A 22,232-nucleotide genomic window follows, 5' to 3' on the forward strand; every position below is an offset into this window, starting at 1 on the left:
ACAACTTCATTTCCTCCTAATTTGTAAGGAAATGAATTTCTCCACTTTTATACTACAAAACTAACAACCTAATTTGTAAAGAAATGAATTTCTCCACTTTTATACTACAAAACTAACAAACACGGAGAATTTAATTTCTGTACCTATTTTAACATTTTGAACACATGGTATAAACTGAAACTCATGAATCACGATGTACCTATTTAATGATGATGTTAAGCAGTAATAATTAGCAAGTAAAGCCGACCACTTGTTATACTTTTCTTACTAATTAATTGTTTATATAGATTTTTTGTTTTTATTTTTTGAAAATAAAAAAAAAAAATTGATTTTGTTAATTTCTCAGATGTATTTCTCTGTCATTACCAATCAAAAGAATCCATTGAATTTCTCAATCAATTTCATTTTTTCCAATTTCATTTCTCTCCTTATTTCATTTCTCTGAATTTAGATCCTTGTATCCTTTTACTTGTACAGAATACCCAAAATACCCCTCCTAAATGTATACAAAAATGTAGTCAGATCCAACTTACAACATCAATGTGATCGGTGATATAAAGCAGATGCTAAAGGAGCGTAAGACAGAAAAGGGCCGAGAACTTGCATTACATGGAGCCATGGAGGTGGTGGAGAGGAGACAAGGCACATGATGTAAGGGCTGCTCGAGCGTATTCATGATTACACGAAATTAGATGGTAAAGTAAAAGCCCAACAGGCTTTTAGTATCGTTGATGCTGCATCTGCTTCTGTGCATGGAAGAATTGAAGTTTTCTTTTCTTCCATCATTCTATCTTATAACATAAAGTGATAAATCCATGAACTTGGTACAAACCATTCTCTTTTTATTTTTTTTTTCAGGTAAAGAGTGGTCTATAATCTATATCATATGATCCAGTTACAAAAAATGAGTTTAAATATGTGAAAGTTGAAAAAAACACAACGAAAAAGGGTTATGTTCAGCGGCATACTACGTACCCATGGTGATATAAACATCGAACTACATTGCGATATAGCTCCAAGAGCATGTGAGAGCTTCATCACTCTCTGTGAAGGTCACTAGCTTTCCACATTAAACTTATGTATTCTGAATAATGAATTTTCCTTCGGCAATCAGCAATAATGAGTTTGTGAGGGATAGCAATTACAGCCAATTAACTAAAATAACCTGTTCAATATATATTATATTTTAAACGGAATATAACCATATATTTTAAAATAAAGCAATCGGAAAATAGGTCATCTAGTCAACACTATATCAAAGAGACACAGTAAACTTTTCACGAAATGGAATCAAAGTTGAAGCAAATTATACAAACACAGCTATCAAACCGATAGGATAAACAAAATTCACAAGGAATAGCTGCACTCCCCCAAATCACCCTCCATGGATAAAAATACAAAATCCCCTATATAACAACATATCACCAAACACCAACTAGAATCCCCATTTATCAGATTCATTTTTCCCTGTTTGGCTCTCAGATGACACCTTAAATGGTCCACTTGAACCGAATGGGTCTGAGTCATCAAACGAGTAGGCTTGACCATGATCAAATCCCACATTGCTACTCATAGAATCAAACCTTGCAAAATTACGGTCTTGTGTGGTGCTACTCATTGAGTCAAACCTTGAGAAGCTATTGTCCTGTGTCGTGCTGCTCATAGAATCAAATCTCGAGAAAGCTTCTTGTTTGGGAGAACCACGGTCAGTGGCACTAAAAGAGTCGTACCTCGAAAGATTATCAAAGAAAGAATTCTCTGCTCCTCCCACACTGTATCGTGGTGAGGTGGCAGCTCTAGAAGCTGGTGAGCCAGGGACTGAATCATCAAACCCAAATGGAGTTTTCTTTTGAAAAAAACTATTGGCCTGGGGGGAATCACTTCTCCTTGGACTGGCGGTAAAGCTATTGGAGTCAAATAAATAACTCTCTCCATGCTTCTCATGATCAGCATCCTGTGAAAGATTATAAAGTTGTATACGTCATTCAAGGCTGCTATCAGGTAAAATAAAAAGCATTAAAAGCTGCTAGAATAGATTCTAACTACAAAAAAAAAAAAAAACAACGAACCTAGGGGTGGGAAACACTCACTCCTTAGTCCTCACAAACAAAATTGAAGAAAGAACATAGGATTGGCAATTTCAGTTCGGTTCTGGAATCTAGACAAACCCACCCAAGCATGTCTTCAGTTCATGGTCCAGTTTAAGACCAGCAATATATAGCGGCTTTATATAAAAATGACTCGTCCAATTTAAAAAGCTGTTCTGAAACAAATTTTCACCTTATTGTGTTTATTCAAAAATGACTCATCCAGTTTATCATGTGCTGGAACATATGTAGTACTTTGTTTCCGTCTTAAATTATAAGACTCCTAATGCTTTCCACCACTATGCTAATCTATATGTTCATCCATTAGATGTAATGAGAAGATATAAAATATTAACACACCTTAGTGGTCTCGCTATTGAAGCCCCACACTGAATCTACATCATCATTGTTGTCAAAAGTACCCCATCCTTGGTCGTCAAAGTTCCTATTCAAAGAATACAAAGTGACAAACTTAGTCTTCAATACAAAGGGGGAAAAAAAGAAAAACAGAACAGTTTATAAGCTATGCATGTTTAGTAAGTTTCAGTAATACCGGACCTGTCCACGTATTGAACATATTACAACCAGTGACGTAAAAAATAACTTGGATAATGAAAGATCAAAGTATCAAACCATAAACTGAATCCACTAAGTACCTTTCTGTATCTGCATCAAAGCTATTCCCAAAATGGCTAAATGAATCCTCCTTGGTTGGACTTTCAAATACTTTTTGTGTTGTCGGACTATCTGCTGGACTTTTTGCCGATTCATCTTCGCTAAATGCATATGCTGATTCACTCTCAAAAGGCTTCTCAGAGTTCCCGTCAGCATTTGAATATGAACCATGAGAAATGCCATCCATCGGAGACGAATTTTCAGCCTGAGATGTGGATTTGCCATTTGCAGACACCCCAACATCATATTGAGGTCCTGTAACACAAGTATGTTAACACTCAATGTAAATACGGTGATGCAAGTAAGATGAGAATGCTAATTGTAGGTGGCAAAAAGTCAGGTTAGGTAGCAGTTTATATGGGTTTGGGTCAAAAAGGACCAGGTTAGGTTGGCCCACTAGCACTTGCTTAAATTTGTAAATAATTAATGTATTAAAACTTTCGTGGTTTTCATCCCTCTAAGTTAATTTTAGTGGATTTTGTCGTTCATCTTTACCTTTTTAGCACCTTACATCAAACACAAAAATGTGCAAACCTTTTTAGCATCTTACATCCCTCAAAAGGATGTAATCCACTAAAAAAGTTAAGATGAAGGACGAAATCCACTAAAAATAAGTTAGAGGGATAAAAACCACAAAAATGTGTGAACCACGGGGATGACTTGTTCAATTAACTCTAAATAAAAATAGAAACCTGATGCTTTTAGATAAGTGATTTAGGAGGCTATAAGCCATTGTGGATCCCCTAAGCTTTTTATCTAAGGTGTGATGTGTTTATCATCATTCATCAGCCCCGTCGACAATCACCCATGATTATTGATGAAATTATTTCAGTACACCTCGGGATACTTTCAAATATTCCACCTAAATTTTTTTTTTGACAAATCTTTTAAATTAAACACTAAAGCATTGTGGTTTGGATCAGTGGTAAACATGACAGAGGTCAAGGGTTCAATCCTCATCCTATGCAAAAGGCCGGAGGTCCTTTTCTACCATTTAGGTAGAATCTGGATGCAGCCTCTCTACCTTGGTAGGGGTAAGGCTCTGTCTACATCATAACCTCCCCCATACACCGTCAAGGTATTGAGGCTCGAAACCCACCAGAAGGCAGCAGTGAGCAGTTTCTTTCTTTCTTTCTTTTTTAATTTAAACACTAGGCCAGTCTGAGCTAGCAAATAACACACATTGATCCTTTGTTTCGGTAAGAGCCGCTTCCTAAACATGGTAACTCAGATAGAAAGAATGCCAAACCTTCATCTTCGAATTTATCCCAATCCTCGTCCCACACTGCAGATATTTCTGGAACTCCAGGCTGCCAACCTTCACAAACAAAGTTGTCAAACCACAGGGCAAAATTATTGATCAATACATACTACTGTAAGTACATTTTTAATTGGATATCCTGATAACGTTATATGAAAGATGATACCTTGTGGAAGCTCAATAACTGCAGTTGACTTGACATTGATTCCATGCTTCTTGCAACGTTCCGTTAAGGCCTTCAGTAGTTCCTCAAGATCTGATTGTATACGATCAGCGCGAACCTAGAGCCACAGATATGTCTATCATAAACAAAGCATTCACACGTGGGAGTGGGGGAAGGAGGAACAGAAGTAGTTGAGCTTACTTGAAGGATGCCATCAGCACTGCCACCCTGTTCCATTTTTACGAGGGCCTGATTCAACTCCATTTTCCTCTCCTATGATGGTCAAACAATAATTTTAATTAACCAAAAAGAAGGATGATATATATTACATGTTAAAGTTAATGTGCTTCATGTCCTGACTGATGGGACTAAAAAGCTGATATTACACCTGTAACAGAATATATTACTGACCTTAACTACACTGCAAGTTCATATACGGACCATGTGCAGTAGAAAATGATGATACATTGCTATTTATTAGGCCATTTAACATTTTAAGTGTGTACTGAAATACCGAATTGTTTAAACATATATACGACAAACATGATTAGAAATATATACTTGCCTTGAATCTTAATACCCCATGCATCGTAGGCACGTAGCTTTAATTTTATGTTTTCTTAACATGTTTGTCGTATCATTATGTGACATATGTCCTTATGTAACAATATTTAAAATAATGATGTGTGTATGTGATTACTCTTGTAATTAGTGTATCGAGGAGATCGAAATTTTGCTTATATAAAATTATAAACATATGATGCATGTATGTTTATATAATAGAAGATTAAAATCGAGAAAATATTATGTTATGAATATTATAAGTAACAGATTATATTTGACAGTATTATGATTTATGGTGGGAGACTCTCCTACATTATAAGAAAGGACACTGAACCATGTATATGAAAATATATTTTAAACATATTCATTATTAAAATAATTAATTCTGGTGTTTAATTTTCTTAAGATATATACAAGGAAGGAAACCTTATAATATCTAATGAAATAAATAAAACTTAATATAAAATAAGATTACTTGATAGGTATAACATAATTGAAACTAGAATAATTCATTTATAAACCAAAGGGACATGTCACTCAAAGGAAGCACTACGTGTCGCACAAAGAATGCATGTTTTAACCCAAACCCATTCTGATAACCCTACCCAGCCATTTCATATTCCATTAAGTCTTAATGTCTTCTATGGTGCCAGCGTAACCACAATGAGAATGGACTAACATGAGTAGATAAAAATGTGGCTCAAAACATGGTGACCAAAATATGGTGGTAAATTGTTTCAAAATTCACAGAGAAATCGTAAAAGGTATTCACAATTGCTTAAATGGTCAACCAATAAGCACCAATCGCAAAACTGAGAAGAGTTTGCTATCAAGTACAGTGGTAGTTGTATCAACCTTGTGAACAACTTTCAGTAAATACACAGGTCCAGATATGTATTCTTGTATCTCAGATAACATGGAAGAACATTCTACCTGAATATCACGAAAAGATGCCTCCTCAATAGTTAACTTAGAGGCTACTTCGGCCACCTGCTTGTACTTCTCTTCATATTTCTTGGCAAGGAACTCTGCCTGAAATAAAAGGGTCAATGTCTGATAACAAGAAAACAGAAAACCAAAAGATAGAAATAAGACAATGGTAACTAATTTCAAGAATACCTCGCGTTTATCGGCTATAGCACGTTCTGTAATCTCATTAAGGCGGTTATCGCATCTGCTTTTGTATAACACCTGATAGAAGAAAAAACAATGGAGGGAAGAACATTTGGTTACTCATCTTTATAATTGCAAAGGAGGAAGCTCTCACATCTTAAATGTACTCAGTACATAGGGAATCAACTTGAACTCAATAGCATATAACAAATATATATGCATGGTAACACAAAAGTATCAGTAAAGAATGGGTACTTACAAGATCTTGCATTTTATTCCTGAAGAACGTCATCTTTTCTCTAGAATCCAGAATCACTTTCTTATCTTCAACCTTTCAACACAAGCACAAACCAAGTAATAGTGAACATTCAATGCATATGGAAAACGTGTCATAAATATTAAATAGAACTTCTAAGGGAATGGTTCAACTAGATCCAAATAATTTTCAAAGCATATAAACCGTTGACTTCCTGACCCCCCCCCCCCCCCTTTTTTTTTTCTTTTCCCCCTTTACCAAAAGTAAATATCAAAGTGATTGATTTATAACAAGCCAAGGAGCCCAAATATAATGCAGATAGAACATTCTTCTGAATGTAATATTTCAAAATCTTATATAGAAGAAAGGGTCTACCGTATTTTCTGTTTCAGCTGTCTCTCGAGAAACTGAATGAGAAGTAGTTTGATCACCATTACTGAGGTGATTTGCATTAGAAGTCTCCATGGAGGGTACAGGTCCTTTCTGCTGAGTATAGTGCATTGGTTGGGGACCAGGCATGGGTGGCCTCAAACCACCATGCGGCATCAGTTGAACACCAGCCATCCCTTGCTGTTGGGGTACAGGGCCTAAAGACGAACAGATTCAGTAATATACAAACAGCTCAACTGCCCCAATCAGTTATGGCTATCCCCTAGTGCTTCAACTAGCAACTATTATATGAATAAAATTGTGTACAAGGTTAAGCCGGGAATTAATTAACTTATCTTTATCAACTAACTTTTTCCACTTTCAAGGAATCTGTATCATCCTATTTTCAATGGTTTTCATATGATCGACTTTTTATTTTGAATAGTTGTATCAATGAAACCGTGAAGTCATATGAAAGAGTTGCTGTATCGAGAGATAAAGGTGGACCAGGACTTGGCCAACTTCTTGCTTAATTCAATTGAATATGATTAGACCGTTCAGCACTCCCTAACCCGGGCAGATTATAACCAGTTAATGGCCCAGATATTTAGGCCCATGACCCCATTTAGGCTCATGGCCACATGAGTAAGTTCTTTAGTTGGAGAGAAAGGGATGAAAGGCTGGTTTTTTTCCTTTCAATTATACCCTTTTATGTAAATATGTAATAACTGATCAGTGTGAAGTTTTTGAATATGGTACATTTGCCATTATCTATACTCCTTTATAAAAAATTATCACATCCCTCATTTTTAGAAATAGTTACATACGGAATTACTAAATTACCCTAAATAAAAACCCACTATAGAAAGAGTTTTTATAAAATACTAAATTTGCCCTTAATGAATTAATTTACACTATAAACCTCTATTTTAATAATTAACACTCTAAGCTCTTATTTTTTAAAAATTTCCACTATCACAATTATATCAACCTACACCACTTGACACCGTCACCACCACCAATAGTACCACCACCAACACCACTAGACCGCCTTCCTCACCACCGCCGCCGCATTGCGCGGGTACCATGCTCGTAAAAGCTTATAAATCCTTTTTGTTCCAATTTTCTCTTACTCGTTCCAAAAAGCTTTTAAAGTTGGAGAGAATTTTCTGTGAGGATAACTCATGAACCTGTAATTAACTCAAGAACACCTTTTTTATACTGTTTCCATCCCTTTCTATATAAAAAAAAAACGAGAGTAAGTACCCGCGCGTTGCGGCGGTGAGATGGTGGGGTGATAGGTCATAAAGTGTGATAGCCAAATGTCTTAACCATACGGGTTCCGCCCTCGGATTTAAAAATTCGTAGAAAGTATATCGAATGACATCTTTAATGAAAGAGCATGAAATTTTAATAACACCCATATAATTTTTATAATTTATCGATGTACGGTTTGTGAGATAAAAGATTTTGAATGAATTGGAGGAATAAATGATTTATGGATGAGAGAGAAAAAAGATGATTGGTTGAGATTTGAGGAGAGAGAAAGGGTGTTTGGTAATATAGAATTTATAGAAGGGGCATTTTGGGGAAGTAAATGTTGAAACTTACAATGTTAGACAGGGGAATCTGCTTTATAATATAGTATATATGAAAATAAAACTAGAAGCTAATACGTAAATGGCCCCTGTGTCATACCCAATCATTCAAGTTGAGTCCCTACTAATCCTACATGAATAATCCTTGTCACGCCGCTTTTGTTATAACATGAGTCCTTATTGACCTAAAATGTCTATAATACCATTAATAATTTATGATTAAGTTTTCTTTTGATCTTTTATAGTATTTTAGTTAATATAACTTTCATCTCTTAAACCTTTCCCTCCTCAGTTCTTTAATCTCTTCTCTTTTCAGATAAATTGACCTTGACCGACACGGGGAAAAACAATAAACCACCATTGGCTCAATTCTCCTTCACCTCGTTCTAGATCCACCAAACCACCATCACCGTTATCTTATTCTCCGCCATCTCGTGTTCAGATTCGGCCAACCACAATCCCCACCATCACCAGCCACCATCACACACCCTAGTTTTCTCCACCTGCAGCTAACCTAATGGTTTGATTTGGTGTGAACCCATTTGCGTGTATGTATAAGTCTACGTATATTTATGTGATGTCAGTTTGACTTGGTTTTACTTAGATTTTAGTTAGATATAGAACTTTGGCTTTAGTTTTGGTTTTAGTTTGGTTTTGATTGACTTGATGTATAAAAGAGTTTATGTAATTAGGAAAAAAATAAATTGATTTGATTTGGGTGAGAGTTATTTTCTAGATACATGCAGGTTTTGTTAGATTTGATTTGCGTAGTTGCAAACTTGCAATGAGTAAGTGAGTAACCAGAATATTTGTTGAATGTTGCCGGCATATTTGTTGAAGATTGCCAGATTCATAGAAGAAAAAGTTAAGTGAAAGAAGAGGTTATTAAAAGAACCAATTAACTTATGCAAAGTGGAAAAGCACAAATATAAATAGATTAATATAAATCAAAAATAAAATACAGCTACAAACAATAAATATTTAGGGTAGTTTGGTAATTTCAAGTAGACATTGGATTGTGTATGTAACAATACACGAGATATTGGACTAGTGGTGTAACGAATGGAGTGTTCCAGTGGCTATTCATGTAAGATTTTGAAATAGGAACTGAACTTGACGAATCATGTATAACACAGGGACCATTTAATTAACTCAAAAACTAGAGAACACAGTTTAACTCAATAACTGTTTCTGTGTCTCTTCAAGTTGTATTGAAATAGTATAGTACAGTATCAACTATCAAATTCTAAATGCTTGATTCACATAGTTTACAGATATCACAATATGGTAATGAGATATTAATATAATATTAAGAATGGCAAAATAGAGTTAAAGGATTACCAGGAGTAGCTCCCCAACCAGCAGTTCTATAAGATGGATTCGGTGGGCCCGTAAGAGACAACAGAGTTTCATCAAGTAAGACATTACTAGGAAGCGTTGGTGGAAGATTCTGGCCTTCTCTGTACCGCTCCATCAGATAAAGAGCAATGCAGAACTCCCTCAAGGAAAGCATACTATCATTATCTTGGTCAGACAAATCCCAAACCTGTTTCAAAATTTCTATGAAAGAACAAAAGAATATTACAAAATGATTTAAAAGATAACTTCTTAAAAGATGCATGTTACCGCAAAAATAAATCATCATAAAAGAAAGACCTGGATCAAACATCAAGGCCCAAAACAATGAAAATAGTAAATCGGGGAAGAGTATATACCTCTTGGTAGTCTCCAACTCAGAAATAAACTGCGTGCCTGTTCACCAGTTATCTTCCCATCTCTATCAGAGTCAACCTCCATAAAAACTTTCATATACTTGTTAACACCAGCCCGTGTCATTTTCGGCCACTGAGGTTGTGACAGATTGGGAGCTTGTGATTTAGGCTCAACTGAAAATCCAGATGATCCAAATGTATTATTTTGAGGTGGGCCCTGTTGACTGGGTCTTGGAGCAGAGGGTCCTGCTGACTGTACCAGACCCCCAGTGGGCTGCCTTGTAAATGCATTCAATGCACCAAGTGGGTCGATCTTAACTGGAGCCTGGTGCTCAGAAGTTGGAGGAGCAATGGCAGCAGAAGCAGGTGGATTGCTTGCAGGATTAGTTGGCATTGGTGATGAGGATGGTTTGGATAAAGTTGGGGAAGCAGAAAATACGTCACCTCCAAACATATGGTCAGAAACAACACCATTTCCTCCAACCGATGCTCTAGGAGTTGCAAAAGATGAGGATACTCCAGAACCTGCCAGACCACCACTTGATGGGAAGTTAGGACGGCCAACACCCTGTGGTGGAAGAGGACCGCCTGCAGGTGGTGGCCTCGTTGATTGATTTCCTTCAGATGCAAAATACTGCACAGAAGAAGGTGGAGCCACCGATGGAGGAGCCATTGTATTTGGAGGTCCTTGTGATCTTATGCCAAAATGTTGAGGCTGCATTGAATTGACAAGCCCAGGCTGTTGTGAAGGGGGGCGTGGGGCCATTGAATTGACAACCCCGGTCTGTTGTGTAGGAGGCCGTTGAGCCATCGAACTGACAACCCCAGGCTGCTGTGTTGAAGGACGTGGAGCCGTTGAATTGGGTTGAGCTGGCGGAAGTGCTGCAAGATTTATCTGTGGAGCAGGGATTTTAGCAGAAGCAGGCCCATACAATGCTGCCTTTACTATATCTGGTGTTAGGTCTCGTTTGCTCTGTGCCACTGTAACAAGCTTAAGGGCATTATAGAACTCTTGACGGCCGAGGAAACCAGTGCGGTTCTGATCAGCATGCTGCCATATCTGCAAGCAAGTTATACATTTCCATAAATATATATCCCAGATGCGGAGTCAAATCATTAGTGGTGGTCTACCGTCGACGTATAGGAAATATCGCTTTCATGCAGAAACAAAATGAAGATAAAAGCTACAACTCCCCGTCAATAAAAAAAGTAACATCATGGCAAATAGTCTTTATTCTTCCCTATAGTATCTAGACATGGTAATTTCGACCAATCTGACTAAAAGACTAAAACGGATCGATTTAGGTTTTATTTAATCTCCAACAAGTTGGTTAAGCATGTTAACATAGAAAGCACCAACCACTTCAAAACTCCATAGATTGATATTAAAAAACCACTAATTAAACTAAAGAGAAAAAAAAAAGCATAAAAAAGCTCTTGCATGGTTTTAAACAAGATTGTAGACTTTCAAAGAGCTTTTAATTGCTTGCATGTGAAAGGTGGAAAAACTAATGATCAATAGTACTCCCACAATCATGCATCCTCTTTTATCAGTCAGCAACTTGATTCCAAAACTAAATCCACACTATTATCAGCATGACAGCAATATCAAACAAAAACTGGGAGTGATAAAATTACATCTACTTTTGCAGGCTGAGTAACATTGACATGTGAGAAGCTTTCAATTTAAATGTTTCCACAGTCAAATCCTCATTTTCTACTTTTCCACGACCACAAGCTTTGTGATTGATGCTGAAACCAAAGCACCTTATAACAGCTCGCCCAAAAAACCAAAACATATCCTCCAACCCATGGAAGTTATCACGCGATTAGTTTTAGGTTATTTCAAATGTATTACAGCATTGCGCTTGTTGCTTGGAAAATTCTCATGGTGAAAGAATTTCAGACAGTCATCTGAAAGAGTCATCAATGTTCACAACGCACTTTCATGATTCATACAACAATCAAAGAGAAACATTTTTATGACCACAAAGTATTCATCATTTCATATTATGGTAATGATGAAACTCGGTTTCCTAAAGTTACTATTAGTCAATAACCATAGGTCCATAATTAAAAGAAAATGACACAGTTCAAGAGGCACATAACAAATTAAGTGTGACATTTGCACCGAAGCAACAAGTTAGCCCAAATAACATTAGAGCGACCTAAACTCATGATAATTGTTGTTGGTGGCCCCCTAAGAAAATAAAAATAAAAAAAATCATGATGATAGTTATCGATAGTCCAGTAACTAAAGTATTCTCAATCATAAATGATGATTAGGGGCTTCACATGAGCTGATCATTCTCAATCATAAATGTTCTTACATAGATTGGTAGAAACTCTCAGATTCATATCCCTTAGTAAAGCTTAAATATATCATATCCCTTGTAGAAACCACTATCATAATCTGTGAAACAGCATGGCCAAAGCAACAGTTTAACCCACATAAAAAATCAGGCTCAGCTAAAAGAATGTCACTATTGTGAATAATTCACTTCTGAGCGTCTAATTGATGGCACATTACAGTACACAAGTTGAATTTACCCTTTCAATCATTTTAACACTTCACCAAGCTTACACGAAAGATAAAGCAAAACCCCCCGACTTCATTTAATTTCCTAAATAAAAGTTCCTCATAGGCCAGACAATGTCCTGGGCAGTGCCGGATTCAAGATTTTCACTACGAGCCACAAGATAAACTGGATTCTTAACATAACCGAAAAAAGGGGCAACACAGTTCTACCCAATAACCATATTCCTCACACTTGCCAAATATTCACAAATCACTATTATTGGATGGATTGGTCATTCTAAATAAACAATTATGGAAAAGAAAATAAGAATTAAAAAAGGGAGAGGAGCAAGACCTGAGCAAGAACAGGTTTGGGGAGATTGGAAGCCTGGAAAAAGGAGACGGCTTCGGTTCCGCTGATTCGGCCGTCGTGATCTAAATCTGCTCTTCTGAAATACACATCGAACTGATCCATCCTTCTTCTTCTTCCTTTTTCTTTTATTTATTCAATCAATTATTATTATATGTATATATGTGTGTGATTTCCTCCAGTAGTATATATGTAGATCATTTATTCAGGCATCGAATTGAAGAAACACCATCTGCTTGTCTAGATTTGATTTGAGGATGGTTGGTTGGTTGGTTTTTTCAATTTCAATCAGATCTTCTTCCTCTTCTTCTTCTACACAATCTACATATATACTTTCTTTCTTTATTTTTCACAAAAAATATATAATACATACACTAACTAATACTTGTCTTTTTCTTCTTTACCTTGTAAAAAAACATTACAACTAACTATTCCGGATTTGTGGGTTAAAATTTATTTTAACTCCACCCCATCAAAAGTTTTATGTTAAAATTTTCAACTTTGCGGATCTATTAATCTTAGACTAGCTTTCAACAAGTACAATTGGACATATAATTGAATGATGTAGGTTTATATATTTTAAAAAGTGTAGATTTAGATGGTAATTTATATGTAGTTTCTATTTAGCTCAAGCAAGTCGTGGGTTCAAGGTTTGAAAAGTACATAGAAAGTCTTTCTATGAAGGTTGGGTATACACAGGTTCAAGTCTGAGGGACAGGATTTATCTCTATTGATCGTCGTACATTCAGGCGGATTAGTAAGCAATTACAAAGAATTTTTTCAAAGGAGTCAAATTGGGGAGTGATAATCTTAGTGTCTCGCATTTACAATATGCGGATGATGTTATATTGTTTGGAGAATGGAATGTGAATAATGCTAGAAACTTGATGAGAATCTTAAAGTGTGTTCAAGAAGTGACGGGTTTGAGAATAAATACTAATAAAAGTAAGGTGTTTGGTATTAGAGTAGAAAAAAACGAGGTGGAGATGCTTGCAAGTAGGATGGGGTGTGCTAGTGGGTCATTCCCGCTTACTTATTAAGCATTTTGCTCATCACCAATTACCTTCCCAATAACCTTTTTAAATCTTTCCGCAAGAACTTTGGAAAGAATTTTGTAATAGCAACCAATGAGACTTATGGGGCGAAAATCCGAAAGGCTAATCGGGTCATGATTCTTTGGGATTAAAGTGACAAAAGACGCATTACACCCTTTGGAGATATTACTAGTTCTCCAAAACCACTCAAGTGCAAATAAAAGATCACTTTTTAGTATCGGCCAACATTTTTTAATAAATTGAAAATTGAACCCGTCGGGTCCCGGTGCCTTTTTACTACCACAACCATTGATAGCGTCCCAAATCTCCTTCTCTGAAAATGGAGCAACAAGAAAATCATTATCATAACTAGATATACATCGAAACCCATTTTTTCCCATCTTTAGCCGATTCTTTTCACCTTCTGTAAAGTTGTTCTTAAAAAAATCAAACACGGTATCTTTAATAGTTTTTGGGTCTTCACACCACTCCCCATTAATTACCAGTCCCTTCAACCCATTCAACAAATTTCTTCTCTTAACAAAAGTATGAAAAAAAATTGGAGTTCTCATCCCCATCAAGTACCCATTTCACTCTTGCTTTATGCCTTAGCATTTTAGTCTTAACATTTTCTTTTTCAAGCAAAGTTTTCTTTGTAGTTTTCCATAAATCCATCTCTGCATCTTCAAGATCTTGACTTACCGCTAACAATTCCCAAGTTGCTACTTGCAACTCTTTGGTTTGAAGAGTTTTGCTTTGTAATTACTTAGTAGTTTTATACAATTATTGCCTTACAAAAAAAAAGTAGGGGGTTTTCCCTTATCGGGTATTTGAAATAGACATTTCTACTTCGAGTGAGCTCTCTAGCACGAACCCGGTAAAGACAACTTATGTTAGACCTCCTTCTGTCGAATCGCGACACGAAGTTCTCAAACGAAATTCATCTTTCAAAAAAAAATAGTAATTTATACATTTTCTTTAAAAAGAGCTTTAGGGTTATTGGGTCATTTTTAATATCCTATTTTTTTATTCTAATTTCAAAATAAGAAAGTGATTAAAGTTTTTGGAGTAAATTATATTTGTGGTCCTTTAAGTGGAGTAAATTATATTTGTAACTATTGTTTTAAGTGGAAAAAATTATAGTTTTAACTCTGAAGTGAGTCAATTTATTTAGTTTTTATTCTGTGATCATATACCGTCTATTTGGTCCATTAAGTGAGGGACAAATTCGTTATTTCATCATACGCTTCTTTTTGTTCTTCTTCCATACTCAAATCCACTAGATCTTCATACATCCTTCTTCAAATTAAAGTAAACAAACCCCTTTTCATTTCCTCTTAAGAAATTAAAATCATAAGCACACTTTTTCATCCTCACTAACCCTATTTATTCTTCACCACCATCAAAAATATTATCCTTTCACTGAGTTTCACCACCATCCAATGGCTTCCATATCTGTCATAAGCATCAAAGTCAATTCCAATCACTTCTTCACCCACTTTCAACTCTCCCACACTTGATTCTACTCCTTTTCCTAACCAGTTAACATGAAGCCTGCTAAATGTTCTATCAAACTTAGACATGTCTATATGTACATCATGAACCTTGTCACTCTCATCCAATGGTAAATCTTCCTCATTTTCAACTTCAATATGTTGTTCTGGCTTATCAACATTACACCCTTCAAAGCCAGGTGGCTTAGTAGGACTATCAGAACCTTCTAACCCACCATCTAAACCAACTGCATTGTCATCTAAAGCAACTGCATTCACATCTAAACCAACTGCATTATCATCATCAAACAATTTCCTACAAGGTCTACTAGTTTCACCATGTTCAAAATTATTTCCTATTGATGTTGTACCATGTTCTACATACATCTCAATAAACCTAGTTCTCCTAGCATGCATTATCATATTTCTTAAATCTTGATGATTACATATAGGAAAAAGATCCAAATCCAAATCTCCACCAGGTTTCTTATAGTGTAAAAACAGTTGAATATTAAGATCAACCTTCGCATATTGTACAACCACATTTTTGAAGTCAAACTCCAAAGTAGCGAAATTCAGCCACTCTATTATGACCTTCTGACCACCGACATAATTTCTTTCATGGAAAGGTGTAAAAGAACCAACATAATGTATTGTCATTGAGAACATTTCTGGGTAATCATATGATGAAGAAAAACGATTTTTGTTAGTTATCAAAAAATAAATTAATAATAAACACTAAACAATATTACATATTACTGATAATATTATTAATAATAAACACTAAATAATATTAGATATTACTGATAATATTATTAATAATAAACCCTAAATAATATTAGATATTACTGATAATATTATTAATAATAAACCGTAAATAATATTAGATATTACTGATAATACTATTAATAATAAACCCTAAAACATACCATATAGTTTCTTGTGCAAAATAATATTGAAATCTTTATCTCGGGTAACTCCTATTGTGCCTTATTTTTCTTACTCATTTTTTTTGATCGGTTAGGCTTAAGTTTGGGGATGAATTTGGGAAATAAAGGGGAAATGGGGTGGGGCTGATAATACAGGGAATAGAGAAAAGCGGGAAAGAGAAAAGTACATAATTGCCCTCACGTGTAACGCACGTGTAAGGGTTAACGGCTGAAATCCAACTCCGTTTAGTCCCAGAGTTTAAATTGCAAAAAATGACCAACGTTAGGGGTTTTATTGTAATTAATTCACTTTATGGTCAAAACTGTGAAAAGTCCCAAGTTGAGGGACGAAAAATGTAATTTTCTCTCTCTCTCTCTCTCTCACACACACATATATATAGAAAATGTCACAAATGGTCCTTGTGGTTGTCGGTATTTGCATTTTACCCTCTGTGCTTTTTTGTTGTTGCAAACAGTCCTTTGGTTTTTCATTCTTATTGCTAATAGTCCCTGACACTAACTTCCGTTAGTTTTGGCCGTTTAAATCAATCACGTGCATATCACGTGAGACCATTTTGGTCAATTTCGTAATCACAAGGACTATTTGTGATAAAAAAAAATATTAAAGATATATTTTAATTAACAATACATCTATACTGTATATTCCTTATCTATATCTATATGTATTATCTATCACAAATCTATATCATCATAAAGAATTTATATTATCATATAATCCATCTTCAGTGTGAAATCAAAAAAGCTAAATCATAAAGGATCACATGAGTCTCACGAGTCCACTGATGTGATGCCACCACGGCACCACCATAGAGCTGCCACCCACCACCACTGTTGAGTCATTATCAGTGGTTGGGGAACACCCGGAAGGGCCGACTAAGGGAAAGGATACAGCCAATAGGCGTGAAGAGCTCTAGAAAAAAAGTTATGGGAGGTTTGACATCGAACAAATACATGAAAGTTCTAATCTGGCCTCCATCCTTGTTGAGCCGCCGTCAACCACCAGAAGGTGCCTGGTGGCGCGAGTAGAACAACCAAACAGGTGTATCTTGTTGTCTATGAATAAATCTTTCGTTTGCCGGTTTCAGTTGCTAATCTGAAATATATTTACTTATAGTTATAAGAGATACTCAAAGAAGTGAAGAACATTGTGGCTCCCAATAATACATAAATTTGCTATTGCTACATGATTACAAATTTACAAGGAACAAACAAATAGTCAAACACTGTAAAAGATAAAAAAAAAAAAAAAAAAGATAAACCACTTATGGAGTGGAAGTGAGTTGTACTTTATGGAGTGATAGTTGTGAATTATTGATTTGAGAGTTTTGGATCTGGATAAAAAGATAAACCACTTATTGACAAACGAAGATTTTTGCATTATAGGTGAAGCAAGTTTGGAATTCTAATTTATAATCGTTATTTTTTGTATTTGGTCTTAATCTATTTTTGTCCATTGTTTTTTGGTGATGGGTGTTGTTCAAGTAGGGTGTGTATGGGTTTAAGTTTAACCATTTTTACGTAGCTGGATCATTGTATATATATATATATATTTATATAGATTTACTTTTATATTATATAGATGTAAATATGTATTGAACTTGAAAGAAACAATTGATTGGGGAATACTTACCCTTTTTAACGGCCTTAAACTAATGGAAGTTAGTGTCAGGGACTCTTAGCAATGAGAATGAAAAACTAAGGGACTGTTTGCAACGAAAAAAAATACAGAGGGCAAAATGCGAATACCAACAACCACAAGGACCATTTGTGACATTTTCTCATATATATATATATATATATATATATTGAAAGATGTGGATTATTTGCTCACAACAGAAGATCTAGCTTATATTGTCTTAACTGGATCCGCGCTAGAGAGCCCTTTCACCCTCAATACCTAGTAGGAGGAGAACCTCCCAACTAAATAGCCCGAAGGCACGATATTTGATCAGTATAAAACTTTGCCCCCTCTGCAGGACTCAAAATTACTTCACTGGAGGACTTTATTGCGAAATTCCTTCAAAAGTCCAGCATGTAAAGCTGGTGCTGAACCACTGAGTTACAATGAAAAGTACTCCTATCTAACCTAAATATGTATACATACTTATAAAAATAATACGAGTATCTCTTTTTATTTTTAAAAATATTGAAAGTTACTTTATGCTGAAATCTTGATTCATATAATGTTGCTCTATGTGATTTTCATATCATACTGTGTTTTTATTAACATCTCAGGTTTCCGTCTTATTGGTTGTTACAATTTAATTACCAATAAACTAATGTCTAGCTATAAAAAATAAATCATACTAATAAAGAAAGATATATAACAATAAGAGAAGGATACAATTTTAAGCTTGCAATATTGACTTCGATTTAAAATGTAATGTTTTTAGTGCACTCCTAGGTAATATATTATATATATATATTAAATTAGAAAGATTTTTACTGACACCACTTGATCCATTTACTACCTACGATAACACATGAAATAACAACCTAGTAGACTAATACTCAATATAGTTTTTTTTCAAACATATAATCGGGATAAGACATCATGGAAAACCTCACCAATAATAGTAAAGTCTTACACGTATACTATACAACGAGATATTAATTATCAGCCGTTACATGTGTTACATTAAATTTGAGATATTTGACATTTAAGAATTAAGATTAACTTTTTGATGACTGATGAGATTAAATTAAATATGTATATCATGTCATATTTATTATGAACATTAAATAAAATTAAATATTAATGTTTATTGAACTTCTAATTCAAGCAAAAAAGATACGTTCACAAACTTTAATTTCGTATCTCCTATATAATATGTCAAAGCATTAAGATAAACTAATAAAATCAATTCATAAAAATCAATATCAAAGCTAATCACAAAACTAACAAGATGGCAAACTCGGTTGTCGTCATCGTAATCCTTATTTTTATTATGACAACAGGTAAAAAAAAAAATTGTAGGTGAAAAAGTTTTTTATTAAATTATTAGCACATGATCTTGATTTATTAATGTGTATTAGGTGACCGTGACGGCCTGACCCCAACTAAATAATTTAGGGCTTTAATTGGAATACAAACTACATAAGATAAGATATGTATATGTATATACTATATATTTAAATATAAGTTTTGATTAGTTGTGTGCTTCATATTCGTGGAGGAAAATGATTGATTGTTAATATAACTAGCGTTGTACCCGCGCGATGCAGCGGGGAATAAGAAAAAAACGCTGGTGGTTTGTGGGGCGGCGGCGATGAAAAAGAAAAAGAATAAGCCGGCGGCAGTGGATGGTTGTTTGATGGTGGTTTTTGGGGCGGTGGTGGATGGTGTTTATGGGGGATAGCGTACATAGAAGGTGGATTGCGGCGGTGGATGGTGGTATTTGGGGCGGTGGTGGATGGTGTTTATGGGGAGAGAAAATCAGAGAAGGGGGGAGGGAGAGAAAATCGAAAATCGGATGAACGTATGTGTGTGTAATGAGCGTGTTAGAGAAAAAATAGGGTAGTGTAAATTAAGAGGGCATAAAAGACATTTTAAAGATAGATGTGTTAAAAAAGGGTGAGTAGTTTACTTATTAATGAAGTATAGATAACTTGTTATTACATGTAATCAAATAATAATGCTTTCGTAATTTTACAGGTATGGAGTCGAAAACTTGCAACGAGGCAATTGAAGTAAACGTTTGCACAACGAATGGTTGTAATAAATTTTGCGCTGATGAACATGGAGATCAATCTCTTTATGGAGAATGTAGTACGATTCACATTTGTCGTTGTTTCTTTATATGTTAACAAACAAAAATGATGTTGTAGTCTTTCCCTTTCCTTCCTATGTTACTTTCGCGTAAGTCCTTTTTAATTATGTAAAATTCAGTGAAGTTCAATATTAAAGTTGTATTAAAATTTAAACAAAATCTTGTTAATGATGTTTAGTACTATGCATAATACGAATTTATTTGAAAATGATTATTAGCCAAAGACAATATTATTGATTATGTGACAAATATTTTTATTTGACACTTAGGATTTTTGTTTAGATGTCATTTAATTTTATCTGTTGATTTTTTCTTTCTTTCTTGTAACGTTATTTGTTATTTTTTCGAACATTCAGTCGGTAAAAAACATTAGGAAAATCTCACCTTATAATGGTGAATCTTGTAAATCTAGACAACGAGATATTCACTACGAGTCGTTACAACTATTCGGAGGGAAAAAACACCAAAGTTTGTCATTTTAAAGGATCGAACTAAAGACCTTTGATAAAACCAGGAGTATCTCTGACCAGCTAGGCTAGACATCATCGACATTATTTAATTTAATATTGTTATGTTGTAATTATTTATTGAGTATAAATTACTCTTGGAAAATAAAATTTCAACCATTATTTAAATTAAATTTTTTATTATTATTTTATAACTAAGCGAAGATGATTTTGCTCTTAATTAACATACATAGTTAGGTGTCATTTTATCACAATATTTATTTTATTTTCATGTTATGTGTATAGTCATGTCATACTCATTAGTCAAGTCATAAGTTAATTATAGATTTTGTCAATTAATATCAATATAAAACTTTTAAAAATTACTATTTGATATGAACTCATTTGACGTTATAAAAATATCAATTTGATTTTTTCACATCAATATATCCTAATATTTTGTTTAAATTATAGTCTACAAATTATAATAAAAGAACTTAACTGTTTTTTCTTTTAAATTTATTGCTTGCCTTAATGTCATTCAACAAGAATTTTTATTGATTTCGTATCTTTTTTCCCCTTTTATGGCCAATCTAATGAATAATGCAACTTTTATAAAATTAAAAATTGTATTTCGAATTTCTGTTTTATTCACGAACTTACAGTAAATTATACGTTATTTTTGCAAAAGTTAAAAACTATAAATAATTGAAAATTTAGGTAAAAAAAATGAGATCGTTGTATATTATACAACGTTACTTTTTCTTTTACAAGATATTAATAAATTTGTAATTTCTATGATTACTTTAAGGGTTTTATTAGATTTATTTCTTTAATATCTAGTTATTTCTATAATAATGAATTCACAAATTTAAAATCATTAATCATTTCTTTATATATAACTTATGTAGCATTCCTCTTATTCTACCAAGTAAAATTTTTTACTATGCAACGTTTTGTTGTTTAAACAAATTATTTTATGTTATATACATAGCTATACGTGTAATATAAAGTTTGAAAATATTTAGTCTTCATTCTACTAGAATATTGTCTAATAAATTTTTTACATTACAATTTTTAATGGTCTACAAGTATTAAACATAACATATATTATCTACTAATTATAATTTTTCCGCTTAACTATTATTATATTACCGTCAAACGACTACTTTAATATAGTTATAAACATGCATCTACCATCAATTCATTTGTTTAATTTTTTAAGAAATAAAATATTATAATTTTGTTTTTACACTTCTTGTGCTAATCTATATTTTAACTTAAATAGAGAACGTATTACACCTTTTTAAAAAGAAAAATTATTAATTTAAATATTTTCAATTAATATATTTAATGAAATAATTTGATTGATGCAAAAAGTTCCTTAACACAAAATTTTTGATTTCACTAATGAGGTTAATATATTTTATTTAATTTTATTTAGTTATTTAATATTAACCAATTAAATCTTAAATAATTAGTTAATCCCACGAGCTTTTGGTCGTCACTTGATGTAGCCCAATCGATTTGGTGTCCAGTTTGATCAGCCCAACCAAAATAGAGATGGACACCACGTAAAGGGGGTTAAGTGAAAGAATCTGAAATTCAAACACTCTGCAACTTTTTTATATCTAACGTATATAAGTCTTAAATTAATTAGTTAATCACTTAATCCCACAAGCTTTTGGTCTTCACTTGATGTAGCCCAACCGACTTGGTTTTCAGCTTGATCAGCCTAATCAAAATAAGGTTGGACTCCATGAGAAGGTGCAAGTGTGTAACACCCCAAGATTTTTAAAGGGGATTAAATAAACCTCTATCGAAGTTTTAATGTTAAAATAATTTTTTATTAT

At 34.0% G+C, this 22,232-nt stretch overlaps 1 protein-coding gene across 1 annotated transcript; it reads right to left on the reverse strand.

The window, feature by feature from the left end:
- Positions 1-1,253: 1,253 nt before the first annotated feature.
- Positions 1,254-13,015, reverse strand: LOC122603166 (actin cytoskeleton-regulatory complex protein pan1). Its single transcript, XM_043775799.1, has 13 exons — positions 12,672-13,015; positions 9,802-10,858; positions 9,428-9,646; positions 6,495-6,706; positions 6,123-6,194; positions 5,870-5,941; positions 5,684-5,782; positions 4,388-4,459; positions 4,190-4,304; positions 4,012-4,080; positions 2,744-3,017; positions 2,448-2,532; positions 1,254-1,954 (listed from the first exon to the last, which is right to left on the reverse strand). The coding sequence occupies exons 1-13, from the start codon at positions 12,789-12,791 to the stop codon at positions 1,436-1,438; spliced, it is 2,985 nt and encodes a 994-aa protein (XP_043631734.1). The 5' UTR covers positions 12,792-13,015; the 3' UTR covers positions 1,254-1,435.
- Between the last annotated feature and the right edge of the window lie 9,217 nt (positions 13,016-22,232).

Source organism: Erigeron canadensis, chromosome 6 (assembly GCF_010389155.1).
Source record: "Erigeron canadensis isolate Cc75 chromosome 6, C_canadensis_v1, whole genome shotgun sequence".
Lineage (NCBI taxonomy): Eukaryota > Viridiplantae > Streptophyta > Magnoliopsida > Asterales > Asteraceae > Erigeron > Erigeron canadensis.

Excerpts from the sequence above, each read along its gene's own strand:
- LOC122603166 (XM_043775799.1), bottom strand. The coding sequence starts at position 12,791 with ATGGATCAGTTCGATGTGTATTTCAGAAGAGCAGATTTAGATCACGAC. Across the intron at positions 4,305-4,387 it reads GTGCTGATGGCATCCTTCAA|GTTCGCGCTGATCGTATACA; the intron begins GTAAGCTCAACT and ends CTGTGGCTCTAG. Across the intron at positions 2,533-2,743 it reads TTTGATGCAGATACAGAAAG|GAACTTTGACGACCAAGGAT; the intron begins GTACTTAGTGGA and ends TTCTTTGAATAG.